Raw genomic sequence first — 15,551 nt, forward strand, 5'->3', positions numbered from 1 at the left:
GCTTCATACTTTCTGCAACTAATCCTGGTTTGTCAGACTCTGTCTTTGTTTCCAGTGTTGAGCAATCGTGAGCCAAGCAGTTATTACTAGGGTCATAAAGGTCCTCTTCTGTATCTTGGAATGCGTTCTCACCAGTGGCTCCCATAGGCCACACAGCCAAATCCCGTTGTCCAATAAGTTATCGCCTGAAACATTTCCCTCAGTTTTTTCATTAATGTCGGGATAGAATTCCCTGGGTCCGCCAGTGCAATTAACATTTTGTCACCGAATGGTATGGATTTATGCTCATCCCCCACCATTTAAATCCCCTTTATTTGATCCGTGCCCTGAATTCTAGCCAATAAGGGTTCTAGGTAAATGCATTCAGTAAGGGAGACAACGGGAAGCCCTATATAGTACCACGCCTAATCTCTATTCTACCCGACATCACACCATTCACTGCTACTCGCATTGTTGGAGAGCTATGGTTGGCTCTGATCATCTGGAGACACCCTTTGCCAAAACACATCTTTTCCATCGTGTGGAATAAAAAGGACTATTCAACTCTGTCAAATGCCTTTTATGCATCTAAGGCCACTATTACTGCTGGTTTTTGCGTCGGCTTGTTTTCTCTATTAAATGGCATATTCTGCAGGTGTTATCGTGCATTTGCCTCTCCGGGATGAACCCGATTGGTCTTGGTTTATAAGCCTGGGCATTAATTGGGTCATTCTGCCTGCCAGGATCTTGGTGTATAGTTTAGCATACAGATTGATCAGCGCTATAGGTCTATGTTATCCTGGAATTGTAGGATCTTTACCATGTTTATGGAATACCACCAATTTTGCCTCATTCATGGATTGTGTGATTGAACCTTTAATTTTAAATGTATTAAAGAGTCTTGTAAGTTGTGGGGCTAATATGTCTAGATATTTTTTGTAAAAGCTTGCTGGATAGTCGTCCGGGTCCTGCGCCTAATCCTTTGTTAGTGATCTAATCGCCTTTTTCACCTCTAAATCTTGTATCTCCCTCTCTAGATGCTCTCTTTCCTCCTCCACAATCTAAGGAAACGTAACTTTTGCCAAGGGGGATTCTCCGTCGTATATAATGATTGGTAATACCCCTGGAATATGTCTACTATCGCCTTGTTCACTGTCTCTATGTCCTGCTTTCAATTCTGAAGTTTCATTACCCTCTGGGATCGTGTTTTATCCTTCGATTGTCTAGCTAGCAGCCCATCGGCTTTATTTGCCTTCAGATAATATCTTTGTTTTGTGTAGAGTAAGGCCATCTCTGCTTGTTTTGTACAGAGAGTATCTAGTTGGCCTTGAACATGCCTCAGAGCCCTCTGCATCTTCCTATTCGGGCCTTTCATCAGCTCACTTGGTATCTCTTTCAGTTTCACCTCCAGTTCCCCCTCAGACTTCCACCTTTGTTTATCCTGTGCCGCATTAATAGCTATTAGTTGGCCCCTAAAAACTACATTAATGGTATCCCACACCGTCTCTGTGGGAATGTCTGATGTCTTACTGTCCCCAAAATACAGGTCTATTTTATCCTGTATCGAATCAGCTATTACCCGATCTTGTAACACCTCTGTCGGAAATCTCCATTTCCATAGTCCTCTCTGGGAGTTACCCAACATTGTCATAATCATCAGTGGGGCGTGATCTGATAGGGATATGGACCCCAACTCTACACTTTTGAGGAGTCCGATCAAGCGTGTGGATGCCCAAATATAGTTTATCCTACACATGCATATGTTTACATGTGAATAGTAAGTAAATCCCTTTTCTTGTCCCCTTTTTGCCCTCCATGTATCGTCATCCTTAATTTAAGAGCCTTGCAGGGGGCCTGTGCCTGTTGAGTGGCTTGTGTGCTCTTATCCCATTGGGGTACCCACGCTATATTAAAATCTCCCACCAATATTATGTCCCCTTTCGCAAAATTCTCCAATCTTGAAATCTTCTCCCTCTGAAATCCATCCTGACCTGGTTTGGGAGCATACACTGTGGCCTATGTGTATGTGTATGTGTATGTGTGTGCCTCAATTGCTACATTCAAAAATAGGGATCTGCCTTCTGGATCAGCATGGAAGTTCAAGACCTGACCCCCAGCCTATCTTGCAGTGCTATAAGCACCCCCGCTGTCTTAGCCGCGGCATTCACCTGATAAATCTGAGAGAACCCCTTGATCCTCAACATCCCCTTATGGCCGGGGGGGAGGTGGATCCTATGATCTCGTCCTGCCGCGATCATTGATAACACCTTCTCCACTGCTTAGGGCCTCGATCTTGCCTGCCCTCCAGTCCAAGCTGTGCGCGGTTCCGCTCCCATCGGGGTTCTGAAGTTGCCACACCAATTTCTTCCACACTTGCTTCCCTCCTCCTGGGGTTCTTTTGCTTATGCTGGAGGAATTTTACTGCCGCTTGTCAGGTTGCATCATTGCCATCTGCTCATGCGGCCTAATGGGAACGGAGAAACGCACACACACGTCCTCCCTGTCCCGCTGCCATCTTGCAATCCCCATCTGCCCCTTTTTTAAACAAATTGGGACTTTGGTGCTGGAGAGAAAACCATCTGCCAATTCCGAAGGAGTTGACACCAGGGCTATGACATCCAAAGATGGAGTCCTCCAATGCTGGAGCAGAACATTCTTGGGTGCCAGCACCAGAACCAAGAACGCAGGACATGTGGTTGTGCTCCAATGCAGTGTTACTGCCAGCTTGGCCCTTGTTCTGTCACAAGCTGCAGGGCCTTGCCAAAGATGTCTAACATCTTCTGCCCGAATTCCTTCTAGTGATCTAGTTTAGAAGAATTAATGAGGAGTGGTACTTTCAAAGGTGGTGATTCTCCAGAAGCATCCACCCCTTTTATAGGAGGATGGCATCCAGATGGTTTGGTCGGGGAATGAGAACTCATATGACGTTGCTTCTTCGTATGAAGAGCTGCATCGTGGGCCTTGGTGGCAAAAAAAAATTCCAATGGCAGCTGGAGCTGGAAGATTAATATGCAATACAAGGAATCCAGTGAGGAAGGAATCCATTGGAATCTGGCAATTGTCCAGTGGGAAATCTATTTAGGCACATAAGGAAGCCAATCGTTGGAAATTGAAGATCAATTGAACTCTGCAGTGATCAGTCAAAAACTGCCACATTATTATTTTTTTTGTTGCTATAGTTGAAAATCCAACTTTCAATAATTAGACAATTCTTAAACATGATAAACACATAATAACAAACAATTCTTAATAAAATTCATCAATAAAACAAGACTGAGGGAATCCAAATAAATAAATAGTTCTCAAACAAAACACTCAATATAAATCAAATCTAGTGCAAAAAATAAATTATTATAACAATGTGCCCTCAACAAGAAAAGTAAACCAATTAGATCCACTAGTTGTCAATGTCGATACAGGTGATAAAAAAAAAAATAATAATAATAATAATTTGGCATTTATATAGCGCTACGAACCCTTAGGTATCTGAGCGCTGCTTATTATTACCCACGGTGTGTGGTGCTCATTTATCGACCTCGGAAGGATGAAACGCTGAGTTTGGCGCTGCCGGGATTCGAACCTGCGTTCGCAGGCTCTGTACTGATGTCAAAGCGAGCGCTCTACTCGCTGTGCCACTTGACCGGCTTACATTTCGCTATTGCTACTTGGACCTTTATGAGTCTGGTATGGAACAATTTGAGCCATAGGTCATCAGATGACAACAATCTGTAGTGGATAAAGTAAGGTATAAAATACATACTTAATACGTTTTATCGACACAGCTGTACATTCTGTGCATAGATGTTCCATGGTCTCTATGTTCTTGGATGCAGCAAAATCGACAATCATTTTCTGAGTCCTTTATAAGCTTGCGACGAGCCTGTACTTGTTTTGTTTTGCATGGGTTCTAGCAGAACCGTAGCAATGTACGTATCAATTTAAAATCCAGACATTTTAGCAAGTAGTGTTGCGTAGTAACCATTTTTTTGTGTTTGAATGGAATTTCTTTGAAAGTAACATACTGATGGCACTGATCTATAGTATGTATCCAATCAGTTTTCCACAAATTGGATTTTGCTTGGAAGGATTTTTAATCAGAAGTTCTATTGTGATGTTTGCTGCATTCATTACAGAGGGCACATGGTTCCTCCAAAACTGCGGAAAGGCATGTTGGGAGGTTAGCATGTACGTAGATATTTTGGCTAACAATCCAGAGTCAGAAATGCTCAGCTTCCTGTACATATTTAGAACTCGCCATGAGTACATTACATACAGGGATGGTAGGCCTAGTTCAAATCTTAGCAGCGGCATGGGTAAACTGGTGGGTAGACTAAGCACTCTCTTCCAGTATTTACGCTCTATTTTCGACCAAAACTGCTTGCTCCTAGGCACTTTTGTGTCGGAGCCATAAAGTATGATCGCTGTTGCCTTTTGTAAATAGAACATAATTAAGGCTGCTTTAGTAAATTTGCCTAGTTTTCCATGAATGATCATAGCTTGCGAAATTGCCGTTTGCATTTAGTTTCCAGTTTGCGCAAGTATGGCTGGTCTGTGATGTTATTGTTGATGTTGATGCCTAAATATTTGGAGTGGGCCACAAACCCAAGACTGTTCCCATTAAGTTGCCACTTGAATTTTTGAGGTTTGAGTCAAGAGTTGTAGTGGCAGCACAAAATATTAGTCTTTGCGACATTAATCTCCAGTTGGTTCGCCTTAGCATAATTTTGGAGTGAAGTTAATGGTTTTTGGAGACCCATTGGGGTTTTAGACAGTAGCAGCAAGTCATCTGCATAAAATAACCACGCTAGTGGTGTGGTGCCCAGGTGAGATGGATCAGATGCTTCTGTTGAGAATGAGGAACCCATATCAGCAATAAAAAAGTTAAAGATAGTAGATGCAAGAACGCATCCTTGTTTGAGGCCGCGATATATTGGCACAGGGGCAGATAGCTTGCCATCCGTTGATAATCTAATATGTATGGATGTATCAGTGTGAAGCTGTGTGATTAATGAGAGTAAGGTTGGCGGACAACCAGCAGTCTGTAGTTTTCATTGCAACAAGCGTCTGCTGACGGAGTCAAATGCTGACTTGAAATCGATGAAGGCCATGTATATGGATTGTTTTGAATTAGTAGTTTGTTGCTGAATTGCAGTTATGGTGATTAGGTTGATGGACATGCCCATTCCAGGAATGAAACCTGTCTGATGTGGGTCATATAATTTATTGCAGTTGATCCATAAAGTAAGCTCTCTTAAAATGATGCGCAAAAATATTTTGCCCGGTATATCCAGAAGAACTATCGGTCTATAGCTAGAAGGTAGTTAGCGATTGCCCTTTTTAAAAAATGGGCATGATTATAGATTTGCGCCATCTTACTGGAATGTGCTGTGTTTAAATAATCTCGCAGAATATTAATTTGAGAATTTGGGTCCATGCCTCGGGATAGGCCTTCATGTGAGCATTGGAGAGACCGTCAGGCCCCGGCACTCTGGAACGATTTAACTTGGTAATATAAAATGTTATGTCATCCGAGTCAAATTCCAGCGTAAGTTTAGGCTGGTCGTCATAGCTGATTGTATACACTGACTTGTCTTTGTTGGAATATAAATCAGCAAAATGGTCAATCCATACATGCTCAGGAACTGCATTTATTTGCAATGAAGATTGTGGCGCTAGGGTGACACCATGAAGTAAAGACCAAATTTCTCCTGAGCTTTTTGAAGCAAGCGTACGAAGTAAAGCTTCGCCATCATGTTGGTATAAGAGGGTTTTCTGTGACATGACCCAGTTTTTATATTTTCTCTTCTCAGCATTGATTAAAGATTGTTGATTACAAGAATGTGGAGTTCTAATACAGCGTAGTTCTTTTTTTAGAAGGGATTTCATCTGTTTAACTTCTGGATCAAATTGATGTTTGTGTTGGAACATCGGTTTACTGCCTTTTCTTGGTAGCTCAGCAAGGTACCGTGGATGCGTAATCACCACCAAGTGAGCTAACACTGCGTTTGTTGTGCAAATCGAATTCCAGCTTCTCATAAAGTTGTTGTAGCCCGTCAGCATTCCAGATTAAACGGTTTCTCCCACTATTAACTGTTACTTGGCCACACATGACATCTTTAGGCTGCTGGTCATCACCTATTGCCCATTTCCAGGATAATATAAGCTGTTCATGGTCGCTCTCAAGCTAGTTCCGTACGCTGAAGTTGTTCACAGATGGAAGGTGTTACGATCCATGTATACGTAGTCCAAGATGGCTTCTTGAGTTCGTCTGTGCCAATTTGGTTTCGCTGAAAGATCACCCTGTACTGCTTCATTAAGAAGAAGCATTTGCCTGTTTGCCATCAGCTCTGACCATCTGGTAGCTGCTTGAGTGTGCTGTAAATTTGCGTTTGTTAGGCCGTGCAGGTTAAGGTCACCTACAATCACAGAGGATGTAATAGATGGATAATTTGCAATCAGGTCGAGAATAGCATACATGTCATCAAAAAACAAATCTTCAGTTATCGTCAGATGATTCCAATATATATTTATGAGAGCAATAGTGTGAGCTTGAATTGTGATTTTAACCAGAAGGATGTAAGGATTTGGTTGAGCCCAATTTGAGAGTGTTAACTCACTTGAATTTTTAGTGGCAACTAACAACCCTGCCATTGGTCTACCTTTTGCTTGAGTTACAGCAGGAGTAATCACTATAGAATGATTGTTCCAGACAGGAGTTGTCGCCAGCCAGGTCTCCTGTAGTGCTATAATGTCAAAATGGCCTAGATCACTACTTTCGTTGTTTAAAAAGTGGGTATATCCATGGGTGTTCCATGATAACAGGTTAAATGTTCTCTCTGTATCTAATCTTGCTGGTTATAAATCCTTGTTATGTCAGGGTTGTGTATTTAGTCGTACCTGATTGAATGTAAATGATGACTGTTGAGCCGATCTGAAGTTCTGGTTTCCAGGTGCTTGTTGGCTGGTATGCTTGTCTTGACAGGTCTTTACTGTTTCCTTTCATGGAGTTATATTTTTCAAAAGACACATAGGTTAACGTAAAGCCCAGATGAAATATGTCAGCTCTTGCCTGCCATATGAGATTTAAAACGGCGCCTGAACAAATCCACAATCTAGAGATGGTTAGATCGTTTTCGTGTAAAAAGTCAACCTGGTCAATATCCGAAGATGTCAGATCCTCCAGCGAGTGTACCTCAGTAAGTACTTCTTGGTCTTTAATAGCTTCCAAAAGATCATCCAAGGGCTTTTGCATTAAAACCTTGGGAGCTATTCGCAGCTTGTCATTTTTGGTTTTATTGTCGGTTTCTGATGATTTTTGAATATTTCTTAGAGATTGCTTTTTCTATGCTTTGTTTGTTTGGTCTTGATAGATTTTTGATTAACTGTTTGGAGGCAGCATTGGAAGATGAAGAAGATTTCTTGATGTTTTTTCTGTTTTTTTTGTTAACCGCAGCTGAATGTTTTTGTGTTGTATTTTGGTGACTTCTGTAAAGATCTCAAAATCAGTTTTTGGCTCCACTGTCTTTGGGTCCGTGATTTGCATGGCTTTTTTAGGAGGTTTGTTAGATCTTGCCTGATCAGCAGGTAGAGAGTTCACAGTAGTGGCATGTTACAGCTTTTTGCTACCTCTGTAGTTGGTGGAGCTATAGATCGGGTATCATTAGCCTCTGCCGCAGGAGCTTGACCGCAGAAAGCCTTGGAGCAAGAGCGTGGCAGTCTGGGGACCAACGCCATTTGAGAGTTTTTCAGTTTCGGAGCAGACGTACATGAGAGGGAGCTGTGTCATGAGACCGTTTAGACCAGCAGGCTGCAACATGTCAGATGTTGGGAGACATTTAGCAGCTTGTTCTTTTAGGATGAGATTGGTGTCATGCTGCTGCTTTAGTATAGTAATCAATATGTTTGCTTGTGAGAGCAGCTTTGCGTCCATGACTTCGTATAATTTTACCATTGTCGAAAGGGCTAAATTCATCGCTACAAGTGTAGATTGAAGTGGCGAGTCGCTTGCAGACGCAAGAGGAAGAGATCTATTCACAGTAGAAGATTCTGCTGGTTAGTGATCAGAGAACGTTATTGATAAAGGTGATGAGTTTGGCGCAGTAGTAGGAAACAAATAATTGGAGATTGCGAAAATGTGGAATGACGCGATGAGTTGAGTTCAGTAGCTCTATCTTTCGGAGAAATGTAGAGACTATCCGTTGATGGTACAGACTTTAGAGGAGTTAGTGAATCAAGCTCAGGGACTTTTGTGGCACTTTCTTTTTGTTGTCAAAGGATCAGAGGAGATTAAATTGTGTGCCATGATGTTGGTGTTTGAGCTTTTTTGCGTCATATCATCCACACCCATACTTGACTCAGGAGAAGACATGTCTTTTGCAGGCGGCTTCAATTTATTTCTGGGACTGTGTGTTACAGATGAAATTGTGGCAGAGATAGAGGCCATGGTTTTGTCGGTGATGTCGTCAGGTAGACAAACTTGCAAAAATGCAGGAGGCTCATTATCAGAAACAGTTTTCCTGCTGGCATTCTTTGGAACTATTTTGTTTAGTTCGACCGAATACAACAAGCGTATGTCCACAGACGACACACCCGCCATATTCATCACGGAGAGTGCACAGGTTTTCAGTGTACACATAAATGTACCCCGCTTAAAGAGAAGCAGTCTAAGCGTTGCACAAGTTTTAAAGTGTCTAATTTCGAGGGCATATTCGACTTCAGCGTCTAAGGAGTGTATCTGTGTGCTTGCCACATAAACAGGGAGTCGTGAACAACTGCCCGCTTTTAGGGATCTAGGCAGGACCCAGACAAGCAAATGTAGAAATAGGTATGTCCCGACAAGAGGACCAAGACAGACAGTGCACTTGAGTGAATGTATACGTTTATACTTTTAAAAAGCACAAATATAGAATGAGTAGCTCACCTCGCCCACACCACCCTAAAACAGCCACAAACAGTCCTTGACACAACAGGGCTTTTCACAATAGCATGCGCAATAGCGCAAGCACGCTAATAAAATGGAATTGTGGGATGGGTGGGAGGGGCTGCCACAGTTAGAAAAAATCACGGCAAGAAGCACCGTAGCAGGTGAAGTTCGATATTTCTCCGTAGGGACAGCCGGGAACAGCAACAAACAGCCCTTGACACAACAGGGCTTTTCACAATTATTTAACATTTTAAAGGTAAAGAAGCATTTCCTCGCCAATGCCACCACTTGCGATACCATGGAAAGTTCATTTTCCAACATGAAGCCCAGATTATTTACCTTTGAGAGGTCTTGAGAACTTCCGAGAAACTTCCCAGGATTGCAGCCACATGTGTTCTGACCAAGCTTGGATTTGTGCTCCAGTGAGGATATTTTCTGTTTTGGTTGTATTATCTTTTAACTGATTGTTACTCATCCATCAATTTACAGGAAACACTCAAGAAAGCTTCTGGAAGGAGCCGATTTATTTTGCTTAGCTATACATTGAAAAACCCATTTTCTGAAATCACACTTTATCATTGGTGCCGAGGATACATTAACAAGAATAATTAATTAAGCTGAGCACCAAGGGACTCTCCAGGCCATATTGTAAACTGCAGAAGAGTATGGAGGGCTGATGATTTTTTGTATTCAATGTAGTCCGCAAATAAAATCAAAAGATACAAAAAACAGAATGGGGCCTTGTTGAGTTACACTCTGGATGCATACAACCTCTGATCATGCAATGCTTGAGATTTTGTTCATGCAGCTCAGATTGCAACTTGTGTAAAGAAAATGTAAGGAAACAGGTGCTACAAAATGATTAATCCGAGTTGGATTGAGGGGTAATGCTAACAGTACAGCTGAGGCAGCGCTCCATCAAATCGGCACAATGTGGGTCTTGACTTCGGAATCTCAGAATGGAATGGAGAAGAACTGGAGGGTGGGGCGGGAGGGGTGTAACCTGAAGCCAAAAGAAACGAAATACAATTCTGCAAATGTCACAATAGGCAAGATGTCCAGACCAAAACACTTTCAAAATTAATTTTAAACACAGAACATTTAAAAAAGGGAGTAAGTAATTGTGCTGAGATTGAGGAGGTAATAATGTATTTATTAGAAAGTAATAATCCACCTTGCGTTCCCCTTTAACAGAAAATCTCCATCACACTTGAATCAAATTAATATTCATTATATATTTTTCCACATACTGCTATTATTGCATTATTTGGATACATATGCTTTTAGCAGGAGTACAAACCTTCCATATCAAAGTCTGCAGAAATGTCTGCATCTTCACCAAGCAATGTAGAGCTTGTAGAACAAGGCATGGCAAGACTCATCCTCTCCAAATTCATCTCTTCTTCTAGCTGAGTGATCCAGTCTGGGTTTTTCAACTGAATATTGATAATTCTACCCAACACCTGAAAACGAAAAAAGAAAACGTTATATGAACACTGACAACAAAGACACTGTTTCAAATAAACAGAACATTTGATAAGGGTGTTGAATTTCCATCAGAGAAGGCAAGATGCTGAGCGTGAACACAACCCTCCTTTCAAAGATAGCACAAAATTACATATACTATTAAATCAAATCCAAGAAAACAAATAACTAGTAATTTTACATTTCAAACAGGCTAGTGTGTAAAGTGCACCACTGAAGCCAGTGAGGTGCAGTGGTACTTCCCACTATTTAGGAGTCCTATGCATGATCAAGGATCTCTGTTGGTCACAACCAATCTGTGCCAGTAATGGTCGCTGTCAATCACATGCATGAAGCTGCTGACGCACAACTCATCTATGCCAGCAGTCTCTGCAAGGAACTTAAAGTGACCAGTGGGACAGGGCCGTTGATCCAGCCCTGTCAGAGGTGGGAGGGAGCCTGGCTCCAACAACCCTGGGTGCCAGAGAATGTGTAGGCAAGCCTCCCCCATCATCACCTTACCTGCCAACAAAGACCCATGGCAGGGCCTGGTGTTGCCCTGCACAATATCCTCGCAAGAAAGACCACAGACCAGGAGAAGAGCCAGCTCACCAGGAGAAACACCCTAATATAGCCAAGCCATGTAGCAAAGGGGGCGGTGCTGGAAGCCCTTATGTAACCTTCCAAACCCTCCCGTCACACCCCTTGAGGGAGGTAAGCCATTGGTAGGATAAGTGACCAATACAGGGCCGGGGGGATATATAAGAGGGAGATTGGGAGTTGTTTGGGGTGGCCTGCAGTTGGGTGAGGACCAGAGGCAGAGGAGGGCCAGAGGCAGAGGAGGACATCCAGGAGACCAGTGGAGGCGAGGCTATTGTTAAGGAGGAGGTCTGTGGAGTGTTTGTGTGAGGGAGGGGAGATTATGAGTAGTAGAGGTAGAGTGGGAGTAGTGGTGGTTGAGAAGATGTAAAGTATGCTCAGGGAGTACTTAGTGAAAGAGATAAGAGGTAGAACAGCTAGATGAGGAGTTAGCATGGCACCATATCCCTGGGTGTGCTAAAGGAGTAAGAACAGTAAGTGAGATCGGTAGTAACGGAATAGGTATCAGGTAATGTCCCCATACATAATGTCGCAGTGAAAAGCTATTGGCGACATTATGCATGGGTAGGGGTTGCAGAGTGGTCCTCTGCTCCCCTTGTAAAAAAAAAAAAAAGCTACATTTTTCTCAGGAGATATTTTTGCGTGGACATTATTACATGGAACCCCGGAATAGGAGCGGTAGTAGACAGAGAGTGGGTAGAGTTACAGGAAGGAGGGAAGAGACAATAACAAAAACAGAGGGGTAGTTGGAGGTACACATTTTAGTAAGAACATGAGTAGGATTGAAAGTAAGATTGAAGGGTGGAGGTGGAAAGGCGGACTGAGGTTGGAGGGACAGTGACGTAGTGGGAGGAGAACAACTTAAGAGGCTGTACAGCAAAGGGTCAGGTGTGAGAGGGTTTGAAAGGAGTGAGCATGATGCTGGGCAGAAGAAGGCACCAGATTACTCCCCTTGATTACTAAGCAGGTATAGGTGAGGGACAGCAAGAAGATCCCCAGGGAGTCAGTTAGTCATCGTATTAGGGCTATCACCACCAGTGTTGGAAAGAGAACCGACAGCCAGGTCTTACTGTTGGCAAGTACGAACATCTCTGATAAGGACACCTGGAATAGGGAGAAGGAAAACCTGGGGAAATTTGAGTGAGAGAGGGACGCCATAGAGCCATGAATTCCAAACTCTGAGAACCATAGAAACTGTTCTCCTTGAAAAACAAACCAGTCTGTAAATAAAAAATAAACACCCTTGGACTTGTCATCAGAGTAAGCGTGGTTCTTTGTGGCGGGCCACCCGGTCACACCAGCCATGTTCATGCCGTGCAAAGACCACTCATCTTAAGATCTAGAAGGTGAGCGCCGCAAGTCTTCAGCAAGGTGTCTACTACAGTCAGATGGGGCCAAGGATGGCGAAGCAACTTGGCTCTCAGCAGGTTGTCTCACAGGGCCCACCAGAGTAGCTCCAGTGACATCGTCTCTGAGACTTGCAACAAGATTGACATATTGCCTTTCAACTGAGATTATGGACATTAAAGTAGCCACTGAAACAACCTCATGTGGAACAGGGCATTCAGCACCTCCATAATGCCATGAGGCCCAGTAGACGCAGAAAGGAGGAGACTGCAACAAGCTCCAGGGACCATGCACAAGATGTTCGCCACCCAGTCCTTGGGAGGGAAGACCATTGTCCCAATGGAACTGATAGAGTGGGATGGTGACACAGAGTTTCTGGAATATGGGCTAACGCCTGATCTGGAGAGTGAGCTTGGACAAGTAAGTTGTCCAGGTGGGGGAATCCAGGTATGCTTTCCCTCCTTAAGCTAGGTGTTACTACAATCAGTAGCTTGCTGAAGAACCTGGGTGCTGAAGAAAGCCTGAACGGCAAGACCTGAACTGGTAGTGGGGGTGCCACTCTACAAATCTAAGGTACTTCCTGTGCTTTTTATGGATTGGCATGTGGAAGTAGGCATCCTGGAGATCCAACCAGTCCTGTAGTTCTAGGGCCAGACGGCACTGTACTCAGACCATGCTTGCCGTAGGACTCAAATGGATGAAAACCATGACCCCTCAAGGCCGAGCTTGAGGGCCGTTGAAACATCAGACCAAATGTTTTAGCCATGGCCTTCACTGCCTGGAACCTCTCGAGGGAAATATTTGCCTTAGCACCAAAGAGTTGTTGTGAACATCGAAGGGAATATCCAGAAACCTTGCTTGGTCTTCCAGGGTAAATCCAGCAATCCTCATCGAAGAGTGCCTCCTCAGAACAGCCACTGCGCCCGTGGCATGCACCACACAATGGTCCAGGATCCGTCCTTCACTAAGCTGCTGAAGCCCTCGATCTTCTCAGCTTGGAAGTTCTCTGCTGCCTCACAGATCACACTCCTCAGTCTAAAATAGCATTTGGCCAAAGTGCAGGATGTATTTCCTGCTCTCGGAACAAGGCTGCAAAAAGCAAACACCTTGTGCCCACACACGTCCAATCTTTTGCTCTTCCCTGTAAAGAAGACAGGAAGGGTAACGAGGTGGTTTTAAGGATTGCCAAAGTGGCCTGCACCACCACACTCACCGGGGGTGCATCGGTAGAGAGAAAAGCCAAATAAGAGGGCACCAGGTTATGCTTTTTTGCAAGGCCCTGGGCTACCACAGGCATTGACGCCATCTTCTCCCAGGCCATCAACACTGGGGCACCCATGGACAGATTGAAAGGCACAAGGGTTTCTCTCTGGGGACCCTCATCCAGGATGTTGGTCAGTTCAAACTAAACCTTGGGCCTGGTGGGAGGCTGACAATGCCAGTGTCTCCACCACCTTCGCCATTGCACTCTGGTAAGAAGCACAGGCCTGCCTGGAGTCAACGCCAGGGGAATTCCCAGCACCAGGGAGGTGTCCAGGCCACTGGCCTCCTGTAGGCCTGTGGCTAGAACCAGCAATTCCTCTCCCTTACCGTAGAACTCCTGTGAGAAGACCCCTCAATCCCACCAGAGAAATAGGGTTCCATCCTGAATGGGATAGGAGAAGCCTCCTCATCAAAGATGTCAAGATATCTTTGACAGAAACCCACCCATTGGAAGTAAGGCATATTTCTGTGGGGCACAGATGTCGACAGCACAATGGCATGGGTGGACAGGTGCCAAGGGCTCTAAGCCTGAAAGCGGAGCAGCACAGAGCCCAGCTGGAGCTAGCACAGCGCCCTTAGGCATACAGTCAGTCAAGAGAGTAATCCTCACCAGCTCCCAGTGTGGGGGGGCCCCAAGGGCACCACCGGCACCAGGGCTGAAGCTGCCAGGGCCTTGGCGAAAATTTCTGCCAGTTTCAGCCAGGACCCCTCCCCTTCCACCAGAATAAAGGACTGGGAAGCAGTAGCTGCTGTGCCGGAGCCAAATCCCCTAAACTGGCATGGGGACTCATTTTCTTTGATGAAGAAAAAGAAAGGTGCTTCGAAGAGTTGCTTGGGGGTCAGGACCTCTTCTGATGTTTCTTTTTCTTCTCGCGTTTCTTGACAGAGTAGTGGTGGTGTTCTTCCTGCACCAACTTTGTCCGCTCTGAGCATGGGTACTTGAAGGTGTACTTTTTGCCTCTCTTGTTCAACAGCGTGCCGCAAAATTGTTAACCATTTGCCAATTGTAAAAAAAGTACAATTTTGCTGTACGTTCCCGAGGGCCTTTGGGTGCATGAATTGGCTTGGCCCGCACGCCTAAGTATTGTGTTCATACCCCAAACAGTATAGGCAGATCCTGTGGAGGTCCAAACGGACATTTCTCTCCCTCAGTTCAGAGCTGCCACCTTGCCCCTCTGAAAGCCGTCCAGCATGCTGCAGCGCATCTCCTCATAGGACGAGGACAACTTGACAACATCACTGCCATCCTCAAGGAGCTGCAATGGCTACCCCTTGGAGAACAGATTATGCTTACGACTACCTGCATCAGCTGAAAAGCAGTGACCAAAAAACCACTCTACTTGGGCGAGAAACACACCATATCTGCCGGAGGATAGCGCGTTTCGCCTGAAAATGTCGAAAATAAATGTACATATGGTATTATTCTTCGAATTTGGGCTGTACCAAAATTTCGGGCATCCCAAAATTTCGAACAATTATACCATATAATCCCATTATAATAAACATGGGAAGCAGGAGTTGCGGGGTGTCCTGTGATTTTAATGGGAAAGCAGGCGGGGGGGAAACAAGTTTTCCAAAAAGAAAGAAAAAGGACCCTGCAGCACCAGTTCTCATCCAGTTAAGTGAAGGGAAATGTTGCAGGGAGACAAGGGAGACCGCGGCACACTTGTTTACCGCAAAAAGGAAAAAAGGGTGGACGCGTGTAGTGGGCAAGGGGATGTGGGAAAACCTAATCTGCGTGATAACACGGCAGCACCCTTTTCAAATTCGACATTTTCAAATTCTGAATTTTGCGGTGCAGTGGAATCAAGTTCATCCGGCAAGTGCACCACCAGAAACCAAAACATCCCCAGACTGGAAATACAGAATTGTAGGAGGAGAAAACAGGAAATCGGCCTTTTTGTTGCTATGCCCTAGATCTCTGGAACAAGTTTGCAATTTAGATAAGGCCATTCAACATGTCAGGAATTGTAAT

At 44.3% G+C, this 15,551-nt stretch overlaps 1 protein-coding gene across 1 annotated transcript in view; it reads right to left on the bottom strand.

Moving 5' to 3' along the window:
• SYNJ1 (synaptojanin 1) overlaps positions 1-15,551 on the bottom strand; it is a 1,805,713-nt gene that overhangs the window by 388,016 nt on the left and 1,402,146 nt on the right. The window contains exon 22 of the mRNA XM_069636346.1: positions 10,203-10,365. Coding sequence (XP_069492447.1) covers positions 10,203-10,365 — 163 coding nt within the window. The remainder of the gene's footprint in view (positions 1-10,202; positions 10,366-15,551) is intronic.

This window comes from Ambystoma mexicanum, chromosome 7p (genome assembly GCF_040938575.1).
Source record: "Ambystoma mexicanum isolate Mex_15411 chromosome 7p, UKY_AmexF1_1, whole genome shotgun sequence".
In the NCBI taxonomy this organism is placed as follows: Eukaryota; Metazoa; Chordata; class Amphibia; order Caudata; family Ambystomatidae; genus Ambystoma; species Ambystoma mexicanum.